Here is a 14,532-nt window from a genome sequence, read left to right on the forward strand (position 1 = left end):
ATATTTCTTGATACCGTGGTTTTGCTGTTGCAGCCTTGACAAAGTGATCTGCAAGTATAACAGCAGCCGGTCATAACTCTGACCTGGTTTGGATGACTGATATGAAACATCTCAGTGAAGTAAGGAAAAGTTAGCACACTATAACTATGCTCTGAGCCAAATTCTGGGCCTTTTTTTTAAGTTTGTTCTTGAGTGTGACCCATAGATCTCAGTGCAGATTCACAAAAAGAATGATATTCAACTGATGCCTTGAAAAGTTAGAAATTAGTCTGTTGCAATAATATAGCACAGAAAATTTATGAATTGTTTCAGATATAACCTGTACACATAGGACAGACAGGGTTGGTACATAATTTGCACTTGTATTTTGGAAAGATGTTCCTTTAAATTTCCAGGCACTGACATGTCATGAAGTCCATTTCTAAGAAACAAATAAAGTAAAATCCAGTTACATGAGGAGCCATGTGTGCCATTTTTCATTTTTACTGATGTCTTGATGTGACTCCATGAATAAATGCATAAAAAGAGACAGTCTGGTCTTGTTTGTGGTATGTACATAAAACAGGCACGCCACCGGGGCATCATAAATAAAGTTACAGACAGCAGGCAGATTCCGATGCAGGCAGCTTCCACTGTGATTCATCTATAATACTCTGACTAGTGTTGTCAGGGGAAATAAACGCATCAGTAGGGTCTTATCTCCTGCCGTCTCATTCATGAGGCTGTAAGAATGATGGGGATAGTAACCTGAAAAAGAAATAACTATTGAGTTGATATGACACTGCCCAGAGCCTCAAATATGCTAGAAATTGTGAATAAACCAATTTTATCTCAACTTTAGTTTTGATGTTTTTCTCACTTGAAAAGTTTCTATAGCTATTTATGTGCTCTGTGAAGTTGATAACCTTTGGGCTGTTTGGGCTGTGAAGCCTGATGAAACCTCCACTGTATTATTGCAACAATGCACTGGTGTTTTTCAGTCCCAACAATTCTAACAGAACTCTATATCCCACTGTTTTTGACAAGAAGAAGGCAAGAAGGTCATGGGTTCAATTCCTGGCTGGCCAGCCAGGGTCTTTTCTGTGTGGAGTTCGCATGTTCTCCCCATCTGCACGGACTTCCTCCTACAGTCCAAAGACATAGTAAGATAATAAATTGGTCCTAGGTGTTAATGTGCTTGTTTGTCTGTCTGCACTGTGATGAACCAGCAACCTGTCCAGGGTGTTTCCTCTGCCTCCTGCCCAGTGAGCGCTGGGATAGGCTCCAGCATCCCCCACAACCCTTACTAGGATAAGTGGTTTGGAAAATGAATGAATGTTTTTTTGACTGCAACCATACAAGTAAACTCCTTTATTTCTTGTGCTTATAGATCTAAGCAAGAGAACGTTCACCAACTGTACCTGAAGAAATTTTATTCCTTATAAAAGCCACCAACCCTTAACAGAGTCATGGTACAATGACAAAGGTTACATACAGGAGTATACATACAGCTCTTAAAAAGTAATGAAACAACCTTCATTTCGTATTCAGAGAATCGCACTCAAACCAAAAAAGTCAAAACTCGTTCCAAATTCCAGCAACCATGAAAGAGTTTCCACAGTAACAACGGACACTGAAGAGAGAATTGTTACTGAAAATTAAATGAAATCTGCCATGTACCTATTAGACACATGCAAGAGTTTCTGTTTTTAAATTTATTTTGGCAATGGGATTAAATATGGAAAAAACCCAGAGAGAGAGGAAGACAAAGACTGAATCTAACAATATGAGCAGGCGTCTGAGTCAACCTCATTTAGCCCAAATCTGGCAGATACTGAGGGACACTGGTGGAAAAGCTTCGACTTCAGCACGGCTCTGGAGAAGAGGCAACATCGCCTGGATCACAGTGTCATTTTAGCAAAAGTTGCATCAATGCTGTTGTGTGTGTGAGTGAGTGTGTGTGTGAGAGTGTGTGTGTGGGTGGGTGAGGCAGCCTAAAATAACAAATGACAGTAACTGCACAGCAGCTGAAAGAGAAAAGAGGCATCAGGACCAATGCCATCCTATAATCACTGTCAATCCCATGTCCCACTTAAGATACATAAACAGATAGATCACCAACATCAACCAAGAAAGAACAAAATCTGTAGTCATTTGATTACTCAGTAGCATGAAACAAACCATTCAAAACTCTTTGATATGCCAGTCACAAGTCTTAAGTTAGTACTGATTAGTGCGTGATTAGGTTTTCACCCAGGCGCAATCTGTATAGCAACTCAACAGCTAGCCAGTTTGCCCTCAGATCGATCCATCTCAGCGTGGATTCTCATGCATAATGTTTAGGAGTCAAGGCCTTACCCTAGCCCAAGGGCATAATGTCAGACATTTCACACACTTTATGAGTGAGTTCGAACTCTCATCATCTCCAATAGCTATGGTAACGTACCTAAGGATGTAAGAACATGGTTGATGATGATTAATGACTTCCTCCTACATCACAGGATGACAAAAGCATCACATAACGGATCTTCACTGATCATAAATGGAACACCCATGCAGAGACAATATGAATAGGTCGCCACAAAGGAAGAACATTTTTGAGCAACCAAGATAGTGGGAAGATAGTGTGAGTTGAAATTATAGGTTCCATCTTCATTTAGAACATGGAGGGTTTTTTTTTACTCTTTAAAACCTTTTGAGAAATCAGCCTTTAGTTTAATGTAGAGGCTCAATGGTGATAGATTACATGACTTATTCATATTCAATAATGGATCATAATAATTCCAAGGTCACACACAAACTGTAGCCCTTTCCGAGAGAGAGGTGTTTATCAGGAGTGTGGGTGGTTCTGTAGTCCAAGCATCTATTCTTAATCCAGCTTCAGGCTTGGACCATTCCAATGTCAATATAAATATTGTTTTCGCATAAATAGATCAAATGTTCAGCTCCCAGGGTCTGTAAGGCAATCTGCCGCTCAATATTTGTGTGTGTATGTACTAACATATATATATATATATTGTTCTGTCTGCCTGCCTTTGAGCACACGTGTGTAAGTGTGTGTATTAGTCCACTCCCAGGGCTCGGAGCTGTCTCTCGATTTCGTCATCGGAGATGGCGGCCTGTTTGGATGAGGCAGCGCCAGGGACGCTCTTTCCTGCAGCTGGAGCTCTCACCATCTGGAAAAAACACACATGGACAAAAAACCCATTAACACTCACACAGAATGAAACACTATTATAAACACAAACTTGCGCACACGCAAAGGCTTGTACATGTAGCACTGGTAAACAACCAAAATTTGCATACATGTAGCCTTCCTAGGGCTTTCTGAGCAACTAACGTATGTGTTATTACAAACTTCTGTATGCTAAAAACATGAAGCATTATGTGCAGTAATTACATGAAGATGGGACTGGATTTCTATAATCAAGTGACCACCAAGTTCGCAGAAAAACAGCAGGGAGTTTACAACTTGATTGTCTTCTTTTCCAACAGCCTTGTGAAAAGTTGCAGACTTGACAGAATAGCAGTGGAGTAAACTCACAGATGCAGCTGGAAATAACTTCAACTATAGGGCCACTTTTAAGTGCAATTCAACCAGTTTGGGCCATAGCCTACTGGGGAATACAAAACTGCATTTTCCAGACAATATGGCTGCCCGATGTGGGTTTCTTACAATCTGCTATGGAGTTTATGAGTCTTGTAACTTCCATTCAGCTTTAGGCTTTATTAAATGGGACTTTATTGGTTTGCAATTCAAAACAAACACATTGTTCAGTATTACCTGCTCAACAGTATACCCCATAAACTTAAAAAAAGGATCTTTTTCTTAATGAAACTGCCTGTTTGTTCTTTCCAGCTGTGGGTGCATTTATAGGAGAATCTGTGGGCTTGTAGATGGAGTTGTGAAGGGGTAATAACCCATGGAGCCCCGCAGGGGGAGCCAGACTGCCAACAGATGGACAGCCTGGCTGCTGCACAGACACAGATAGAGCTGGAGCGATGAGCTGTGGGCTAGCCCCACCACGTGGCAGCTGCAGTGAATTTAATAGTTGAGTAAGAACCATGTGGAGTGCTTATTGTTCAACTCATCTTGCCAGGGATGTGTCCTCTTTTCAGGTTGTGTGAGGTTGTAAAAACAAGGATAAGATAGTTCAAAACAACAGAAACATTAGGAAGAATTTTTTGCCCTTTTCTTCTCATAAAACCAGTGGTTATGGTTTCTAAATCTTCTCCTTTTCCTAGACACCGATAACACCAATAATACTACAAGTGAATGGCTGAGACAGAGCTCCAACATGACTAATACATGTAATACATGACTGAAGTAGTCCTTGTTTGGAATGCCTTACCTTTCCTGAGATCTCAATGCCGATTTCATCCAGAACCTGGTTGACAATGTCCTGAGATTCTTCCTCATCCCCAGACTCATCGAAGATCTCATCCAGAGTGTCGTTGACTGGAGGGAGGGGGGGGTGGCAGACAGAGAGACAAAGAGGTCAGTCAACTACTAGTCAAAAATGTTGCTTTTCAGTCAACAATTAGGATTTTGCGGTGAGATAAGTTAGATAAGTTGGCAGTACTGTGAAATATACCATTGTGTGTACAAACAAGTATAAGTGATTTCATTTACACTGAAATTTCACTGAAATTTTTTTAAAGGAAATCTCTCACATCTTCTTTTACACTTCTGTCTGACAAACCAAGAACCCAAGAGGCATGCTGATGAAGTAAATAAGTGTGTGCATGCATGTGTGTGTGTCCTTACTCATCTCCTCAGTCATGCCCATCTTCATGTTCTCCTTCTGGAAGTCCTGCATTGTCTTCAGAGTCTTCTGTGGATCCATCTTCTTATTCACTTCCTGCATCGTCTGCACACATCATTAAACACAAGTTAGAGCATTTTCCTGGAGTTTGGCCTTGACAGTTTCCCCAGCAGCTGAAGCCTCGGTGATCACTAGCCTTCCTGAGGTCCACAAAATACAATAAAATGCAGTAAAATGAAATAAGTAGAGTTTGTATCAAAAGATATGTACGTATGTAAAAGACAGATATAACTACACAATAACAAAGAAATTTGATAGGAGGATTCAGTGCTTATTCAATCAATGACTTCTGCTCAGAAGGTTAGAAGTGTAGATGCTGCTTCTCACAGCATTTTGCAGACATGCAATATGAGAGGAATTCACCTTTTTAACTGCAATGTAACACATTTGCGTGGAATGATCAAATCTGCTAAGATTACTGATACAACTTATGAAGTTACAGTTTAATTCACAAAATTACCAGGAGTCCTCTGTCTTTGCAACCATACATTAAGTAGATAACACTGGAATTTTTAATTTTATAATAACACACATGGCAGATTAGCACAGTGTTAAAATCACTAAACATTCTCACGTAACACAAGTTAACACTCTTCCAAACCAATAGCTCTCTATATTTGGGGAGGAGGAATCTATGTTATTCATACAAGAAACTGGATGGAAGGTGCAGGTTTTTTTTTCCCATGAAAAGCTGTGTCTAAATGATCTTTATGTACCGCTGCTTGACACAACCACATGAAGACACGCCGACAACACCGCTACACACACACCTCTTCATAGTCCATTAACTTGAAGCCTGATTATATTTGACCTGTCTATGTTTGCTAGTGTGCAGTGCATCGCTCCTGGCCAATTACCACCCGTCTTTCTCACACTTCATTAACAATGATGCCACCAGACTTGGCTTTAAACATGAACAGATCCCGCATTAATACATTCATCGCCAATGCTGAAATATTAATGCAGGAGTAAACAATGAAACTAGTTCATATACATGGAAAACACATGTTGAACTGTTTTATAGGCCATTACATAGTGAAATATGCACAAGGGATACCAAACAAATATGAAAAATGGTTGATGATTTCAGAAAATATAAACTAATTTACAGTGAAAGCATCTCCCATTCTTCAAATTCATATTCACACATCTTCAAAGGGAAGACACTGAAGTTACTGCAGTGAAATGAGATTTGTTTGAACTCCACTGTTTTGGAAGATATGGATTTACTCTGGGTTATTGGCTCTGCTCTGCCCTCACTTATTCAAACTTATTAATATCCAATGAGGAGCGAACTAGACTATAGTTGCATTTTAAAGTTCTTCTTTCTTAAGTTCGAAAATGACCTTGAGGGAGAGATACTGGAGAGGTGCCTCAGACGGCGACTGAAGAAAATTTGGCTTATGTGGTAAATCTCCTCCAACATTTTATAGGCATTTTGATTCAGCAGGGTCTCACCTTGGCGGTGGTGGAAATGGCACTGGCCATCTTCATTTGGGAGTTCATAAGCTTGGTTTGTGTGGACATGCAGGTGACTTTGGAGCTGACGGCGTACGTCCGGTTCTTCTGCTTCCTCAGCTGAACCAACTGCTTGGCAAGGATCTTACAGGCCTCTCTATTGCCGGATTTTGCCATCTTCTTAATCTCCAGCTCCTAAAGATGGGGGAGGGAAAAGGAACCGAGGACAGGGACCGTAAACACTCTCTGGTAACACAGCTGGCCACCTGGTATGACAGAGAACATTATTTAGCTCTGTCTTGACTCCTACACAATCAACAAACTCCAGTGGGGTTGAAAGGTTAGATCTGGTAAAGAACAGGTAAACAGTTTTGAAAATGGAAATGAATCTTATTGATTTTTGAGAGCCTTTCTGCAGCATGTTGCACTAGCTGCAGTGAAGAGGAGGAACTCTGACTCAGTCTCTGACTTGTTTTTGTTAAGCTGGAGGAAAAATTAGGACATGCAGTACTTAATATCTGAAATGCAGGGTGCTGAAGTCCCCTGGTTTTATTAGTATGCAGGTACAGTGGCTTTGGAAAATATTCAGCCCTTTTTACTGAATTTAAAATGGACTACACTGTTTTATATACTGTTTTTGACATCAATGCACACACAATACTTGACAAAACATAACACAAAAAATACAGGTTTTTCAACACATTTACTGCGAATTTAGTGAAAATGAAAAGCTGAAAATCTTAAGTATGTCTGTGTACTCCTGTACAGAACAGGGGAGAAAATGAGCATGGTTTTCAAAGATGTAAACAAGCAAATTCATGCTGACCCTTTTTGAACACGCTTCAGATGACCTCTTGAAGACCAGCTAGCTAACAGAGCAGTCTTTATTCTGAAAATAAAAGTTTAACAAGCTCAAAGCTCTGTCAGTGAACTCTGCCCAATTTTAAGACTTACGAGAACAGAATCGAACAGTAACCTTTATCAGCAGCTAAGGAGTGATCACAGTCTAAAATCTGACAGCAATATTTAAAAAAAATATATATTATGACAAAACGTCACTTGAGAGGGAGTCAACCTATTTCTAGTACCTTGACTAAAAATGACAATTTGGAGATAGGGCTGTAATTGCTGAAAACAAGTGGGTCCAGGGTAGTTTTTTCAGGAACCTTAACCCAGGAGAGACAGGACATTGGCTTGTTTAAAGTCACTAGTATTGATGATTGATCAAATATTTAGACCAGTACAAACAACCATTGGAACAGTTTGGTCAGGATGACATCCAAGGACCCAGGGGATTTCACATTTTAAATAAAGATACATACCAAAGATTTTACATGGCTTGATATAAAATCAAATGTAATTTCCTGATGTTTGTCTGATGATTATATTATAGTCCAAATTATTCTTTTTGGACCTCCCTCCTTTTTTGCCAATGGACCTTTTTTCACAGCAGCCATTTTGACATGACTAGCAGGGTAAACACAGGTGTTACTAATGATATTAATTAAGGTTCTGTTCCATTTAAGTGTGGCAAAGTTTCCAGTGAGCCACGAAGAACAGCTGCAGGGGCCCTAACTGGAAATTAATTTTAATTAAAGTATGTTTCACTGGAAATTGCTACACTTAAATGGAACAGAACCTTAATTAATATCATTAGTAACACCTGTGTTTACCCTGCAATTTCATGTCAAAATGGCTGCTGTGAAAAAGGTTTACTGATTTAATTATATCATGCAGTATTTATAATTATCACTCTTTATCTCTCACATTTTAATTATCACCCTTGATGTTCTTGCAATACCATATGATGCTCTTTGTCTACTGTTTGAAGTAAAATTTCCAAGATTCATATACACACATACATGTACACGTGAATGTATTGATAAACAAACAGAAACACATCTACCATGCTCCCCAGAGAGGGGAGGTGTGTTTGCATATGTACGCATGGTAAATATAGTCATCTGGCTTTGGCTTTAGATACCAGTGAGCAAATGCACCATTTTAGCTTTGGTAAACATGAGAAAACACATCGGTGCCCACAGGGAATCTGTGTGTGGGTATGAGTGTGAGTGTGTTTGTCCCCAGAGACATGACTGTAGCCCCAGGTTACTGTAAGCTAGGAAGGCCCCTGAGCGCTGCGGCAGCTTGTCTTGTTTGTAAGCCTACATGAACGTGTGCTACCTCAGCAGGAAAAAACAATAATTTATTAATGTTTGGTGGCACAAAAGTAATACACTTCCCCAATTCTGCTGCGTGTGTGAGAGTGTATGTCCCAGTGCTGAGAGAGGGTTAAACTGTCATTAGCAGCTCATTGATGTTTCCGCTCAGCGTAAGTGCTCTGGCCGCCTGCGCACACACACAAACACACACATTCCCACACTCACACGACCCACGCATACCATCGCAGGTGCATTAGGCTAGCACTATCTTTGCCTGCTAAGCAGAAGAAGAAAGATAAAAATTAATGGCTGGCAGAGGGAAATAGACGTTGGAAAGCAAAAAGACAATCCATGACAATAATAATGTCAACGTGAAAACCTACGGATGTATAAACAGGGAAAAGAGAAAGGTGGGAGCAGTGGGACTACTGCTGATGTGGTGCTTATTATGGCATGTTTACTGTTCTGTCAGAAAAGTAGTGTGTGTGTGTGTGTGTGTGTGTGTGTGTGTCAGAGTATGAATGTGTGAAAGAGCTTTCCCAGAGAGATGCAGAGCACAACTGAGGCTGTCGGGCTTTGCCTGGTAAGCATGAGGACTCTTTGTGTCCAAACTGCAGAGGAACAACACATACCACACGTGAGTCACACCAGCTCTGTTTCTATTCAAATGTCAAGCAAATTTTAGAATTGTCACAAAAGCATTAAATGCAAATTACGCATCTTTTCTGTCATGTTTTCCTCTAGTATATTACAAGACAGCCTGCCGGGCCTAGCTTTGTCCACCATCAGGCCAAAGCATTACAAGAAAATGAATTTTAAGCATGGATGCTGAAACCAGTAGTGCTGCAGGTGCTGGAGAATCACCATACTTCCCAAAGCATACAGTCTGAGGGTCCCTGAATGCAACAAATCCCAGGTTTTCCTGATGTCAAAATGCTTTTTTGTTTGTCTCTCTACAGTAACTGTAGTTCTTGATCGTGTGTAATTCACTAGTTGCAGACATGTAAATTCCAATGACACAAGAAATTTAGATGGAGAGCAAGGAAGTGAAAAGCAAACTGGATGAGGTGGACAACATTACAGAGGCACTGCAGGCACACAGCTTTTTTGTGAGCCATTAGGTCCACAACCTCGGTACCAAGGTGCTCCACAATGACGTCGTCCCTGTAAGGATGAATGGCCTCTCTTTTATTGTCCTGTGGATTAACCCAGCAACATGGCCAGCCTCTCAATGTTAACGTTATGGCTGTTTACGTAACATTACTAGGTTAACCGCTCTCAAAGGTCCAGTGAAACGCCTCTAAACTAAAACTGAGTGTTGTTAAAATACAAAGTAATATGTACTTGTACTTCAAGGGTGTAAATTAGATGGCAAATGAACAACTTGAATCAAACTGTGAGGACATTCTCAGCCCCTGTTCCCCTTTCTTTGTGTCTGCTGTTGTGTGTGCATACACTGTACACTTGACACATGCATGGTGGGGGGGGTGACACACAGTCATGAATGCACAAAAATGCTATGTAGGTCATTTCCATTTTTTAAAGAAAGGATCTTGTATTAGGATGGTGCAACAAAGCTTTAAAAAAAGAAAACTAGACTAATTAGCAGAATGCATTAATGAGGAATTTGTAAAAAGCAGTTCCCCAGGGAGGTAATTATGTCCTGTATGATATTTACTTAACACAACAGAGAGAGGAGAGAAGAGGACACAGTCAGCTTCCTTTCATCTTTCAGTGAGGGGAAATGTTCTATTCTTCTGTTCATATAGCCATACACAGTCACTGAGCGCACACACGTACGTGTGTGTGTGTGTGTGTGTGTGTGTGTGTGTGTGTGTGTGATGGGGGGTCTCTCTGCCCTGAAGCAGAGCAACACTACCAGATTATTCCTGTCTTTTCATTTAGATCCATTAACCAATCAGGCTCAATACCAGATAACAGGAAGAGGAAGTGGATCTAGATTGTGAGAGTGTGTGTGAGAGTGTGTGTGCGTGTGTGTGCGTGCATGCAGGGTAGGGTGGGATAGAGGGGCTTATTGAGTGCCTGGAGGCTTTCATGCAGCATTGATGCAATATGAAGAAATCTATGGAAAGGCCTTACTTAGGGATATTTTATTACCCAAATCACTGTGCGTGTGTGTGTGTGTGTGTGTGTGTGTGTGTGTGTGTGTGTGGTCCCACCAGTTGTTTCTCTTGTTTCTCCAGTGCTGCTCTCTCCCTGGTGATCTGTCTCTGAGTGCCACGCAACTCCTTTGACTGTTCCCTGATTGTGTCTGGGAGATGAAAAGAAGAGAAGAAGAAAAAAAGGAAAAAGGAGAGGAAAGACAGTCAATTCATACTTATTAACAGCCATGATACCTGTACATTATCACTCAATTACAGCAGCTAGAGTATGACATGAGAGAATGAACTGTTTCGACAAGTGACATCACTTCCTGCTTCAGCTTGACTTGTTTTGAAACTTCAGTCATATGACTGATGCCTATTAAGTGCCACAACAACAAGCTTTAATTTTGACACTTCCTGCACTCGTGTTGTCATTGTTGTGTCTCTCTTCTGATCCTTTTGAAAGCAATGAAGCAGCTGTGTCACTTTTGTTTTACACAATCATAGAAATGTTATTCATGTGACTGCATAGCTTGGTGTTTCTCTGTTAAAATGTCAAAAAGGAAAATAAAAGAACTGAGGTCAGTGAATTTGCTTTTTGGTTTTACTGCCCCACAGCAGAAACTGTCTGAAATGTTTCAAAAGTTTGTAACTTGACATAGCAGCAGCCAACAGACCCATGTTGATGTGAAATATTAGCTAAACCCAGGTGTTACTAATGACATTAATTAGGGTTCTGTTGTGTTCAGGTCTAACAGAGCCAGGGTCCTGCTGCTGTTCTGCTGCCTCACAGCAAAAAGTCTGGCAGCCTGAAATGGAACAGAACCTTCATTAATGTCATTAGAAACACCTGTGTTTACCTGATTTTTCCTGTAATGGCTGTTGTGAAAAACTGTTTTGACACCCTTGCCCAAATGGAGACACACTCCTTGAATTATGTGATTATTTATATATGATGTCAACAGCTCCACCAACTAGCTACTAATAAATAAATGGACAGCCCTTTCCCTGAGCGTAAAAAAACAGCACGGGTGATTATGCCGATGATAATGATGATGAAGACAATGAAGATGATGATGTTGATGGGCAAACTGCTAAGCAGCAGTGCGTTTAAGTGAGGAGATGATGGTAGAGGTTGCCAGTCTACCTGGGAGAAACAATGGTAGCGGTACATTCCTCACTAGCAGGGCTGCAGATTGGAATCTAAAACATCTATTCACTCCTTTACTTGTATCACGCCTCTGTGTGTGTGTGTGTGTGTGTGTGTGTGTGTGTGTGAGTCTGCAATGCCACAGAATCATCTGCTGCACAATGAGAACACATATTGTGTGTACAAAAGCGCATGGAAAGCTCACACAGGAATTCAGCGTAAACTATAACCACTTAAACATGGAATCAGTCATTCTATCCATTTATTGAACCTGGCTTACAATTTGAATTTATTTTCTGCTAAATGTGCACAGCCAATATAGTTACATGGTAAATCAACTCCCCCAAAAAGAGGAAATAATGCAGGGATGAAATGGTGCTATGAATTAGTATTACATGAGACAAGGCATGTCTACCATGGTTTATGAGTGAGGGCATACCGAAGCAATCACTGTCATACATGCACCCCTACTGTCTGAGCAGTGCGTGCACGCGCGCACACACACACACACACACACACACATATGCAGTGGCCACACTTTCACTGATCTAAATGCGAACCAGATTTGTCAAGAGAAAATATATTCTCCAAAGTTATCAAAACAACTGTTTGATAGCCTAAGCAAATCTGAATTAAATATTGCAAAATATATTCATATACCCATTTCAAGTTTAAATGAATCTGCAGGAGTATAAAATAAAACAAAAGTGGAGCAAAAATGCTGGAGACACATCTTTGAACAAGTTCAGCTATGTATGTGTCATATGGGTTCAAAATGGCAAGGAATAGAAAAAGTGAGTACATTTCTGAGAGACTGACTATTTTGTATCAATGAGTTTCCCACTCTGAGACTTGCTATTAAAAGTAGGTACCACTTTGGAAAAAAGACAAAAAACTAACTGCAAAAATACTCTCTTTCTACAAAAATGAGTCCTCATTATCCTTCTAAAAATGCATGAGAGAGTTGGACCACTTGTAAGAGCGAAGCATATATGCGCACGAGGTGACGTACCGACAACGTCTTGAAGTGGGAGGGATATCGTCCTACAAATATGTGTGGTCTCACCCCCCCATACGCCAAATCGACCAGATAATACTGCACCCACCCACCCAGGGCAACCCCAGGCACGCCATGCCCAGAGAGCGAGGGACGAGAGGAAATAAGATAAAGAAAACAGAAGAGATGGGGATTTCTGGGTGCCATGGCAGAGAAGACCTGACACCAGCTCGGCTCTGAGTGAGGGTATACGGCACAGTAAGTGAGTGGGTGATCGACTCGGGTGAAATGGGAATGATAGCAAGAGTCCAGGGTGGGGAGTGGGTTGTGCTGCAAAGTGGTTTGATTTCACAGACAGAGCCTGTATTACACCTATAAACTCGATATTTCCTATGGAACTCTCCCTCCAAGCCATTTGGGGTCCAGGCTAAGTCTAATCTGCCTTCGCTCTCTGAAAATCCAGCCCCAGGAGTCATAACTTAATGAGTATATGGAATGAAATGACTGATTCATAATTCATTTTGCTAACAGAGACCTTGTAAGGCTGATGACCTAGCCTGGAGAAAAGTGCTGAAATACTCTGACTGAAAGCCTTGTAAGGATTCCGACATCACTGTACATTGATCATCTGAGAAAAATGATCATATGCAAAATGTACATTACCACATTTTGACAATGTCTTGCTTTGAGCGTCTTCACGTCACACACACAGACAACCAAGCAAAGTATTTTGTAATTTTACACTGTCAACTCATCAAGTCATTACAGCACAGGGCAGCTGTTTTATAGACTATGTTTCAGCCTACTAATGGACGGTAATATAACTCAGTTAATGAAGTCATGAGGGAGGAAGTATGGCAAATGGAAGAGTCGTGTATTGGAAAGCAACAAACAAAAAAGCTGCTGTATATCCTCATATCCCTGTTTCTTTGTATAGTCAGTGGGGTTCAAAGTTCCAGTTTGTGTTAAATCGACTATTTGCGCTGTTTGAAAACCGGACAGCCTCTTTTTATGTGGAACAAAGTTGCGGACATTACGTACAGTTCAGGATGTGGCCACTACCTTAGCCTATCGTAATCATGTCAAAGTAGCGTTAAGACTTAGTTCAACCTTAATGGTACGTTGTATGCCAGCGTCACCATAATGTCCATTTCCAAGTAAGCTGCTTTAAGTTGAACGACGACGGGCGTCGAGCAGCTATTTGAAACTTCTTTTGGCGATATAACTGAGCTTTCCCACGGCACCCAGAACAGGTAAAACAAGTTGAAAAACAAGGGATAGGCGGCACACAGCAGTCAGGACACCGGCGAGCTAAAAACAAGTTAGCTAGCGTTTTTTGTCACACTGTACAAAACTTACCGTCGACAGTCTTCTTCTTGAATAGGCCTGCCATGACGCGACGATATATCGGTTTAAAAAAGCAAATAAAACTCCTGTACTGATATATTGATGGGTTCCTAATGTAAATTCAGCCTTCTAGTGGAGGCGGCTGGTTGGGTTAGCTGCTCGGGCTTCCTGGTTGACTTTGTGCCGGAGTTCCTCCCTCAACTGACTCACGGCTTCACTGACGTCACGGCGGGACTCTCATGATGCCTTCACGTGAGCCTCGTAACTGCCTGATTCAGTCGTAAAAACTATTTGTACTTCTATTTATACGAATGTCAGAATTAACGTGTAAGGTCTGCTAGCCTGTTTAAAGGAGAAGAACTGGGGTTCCTAGTGGCTTTAGTTAAATGTCAGAAAAAACAAACAAAAAATGATATATTATTAAGTAAAACTTAAAAAATCCAGTTAAATTAGTTTAAAATATACTCAATTTTGTGACACAGGACAACTAAGCATACAGTGTGTATCA

General features: G+C 40.8%; 1 protein-coding gene across 1 annotated transcript; it reads right to left on the reverse strand.

Moving 5' to 3' along the window:
- Positions 1-1,395: 1,395 nt before the first annotated feature.
- Positions 1,396-14,231, reverse strand: chmp2ba (charged multivesicular body protein 2Ba). The gene is made up of 6 exons (XM_030081058.1): positions 14,037-14,231; positions 10,606-10,697; positions 6,264-6,458; positions 4,748-4,850; positions 4,332-4,438; positions 1,396-3,155 (listed from the first exon to the last, which is right to left on the reverse strand). Exons 1-6 carry the CDS (start codon positions 14,068-14,070, stop codon positions 3,042-3,044), a joined length of 645 nt encoding a protein of 214 aa, XP_029936918.1. The 5' UTR covers positions 14,071-14,231; the 3' UTR covers positions 1,396-3,041.
- Between the last annotated feature and the right edge of the window lie 301 nt (positions 14,232-14,532).

The sequence above is a fragment of the Myripristis murdjan genome, chromosome 21, assembly GCF_902150065.1.
Source record: "Myripristis murdjan chromosome 21, fMyrMur1.1, whole genome shotgun sequence".
Taxonomy (NCBI): domain Eukaryota; kingdom Metazoa; phylum Chordata; class Actinopteri; order Holocentriformes; family Holocentridae; genus Myripristis; species Myripristis murdjan.

Excerpts from the sequence above, each read along its gene's own strand:
- chmp2ba (XM_030081058.1), bottom strand. The coding sequence starts at position 14,070 with ATGGCAGGCCTATTCAAGAAGAAGACTGTCGACG. Across the intron at positions 4,439-4,747 it reads GGGCATGACTGAGGAGATGA|TCAACGACACTCTGGATGAG; the intron begins GTAAGGACACAC and ends CCCTCCCTCCAG. Across the intron at positions 3,156-4,331 it reads GCATTGAGATCTCAGGAAAG|ATGGTGAGAGCTCCAGCTGC; the intron begins GTAAGGCATTCC and ends TGTTTTTTCCAG.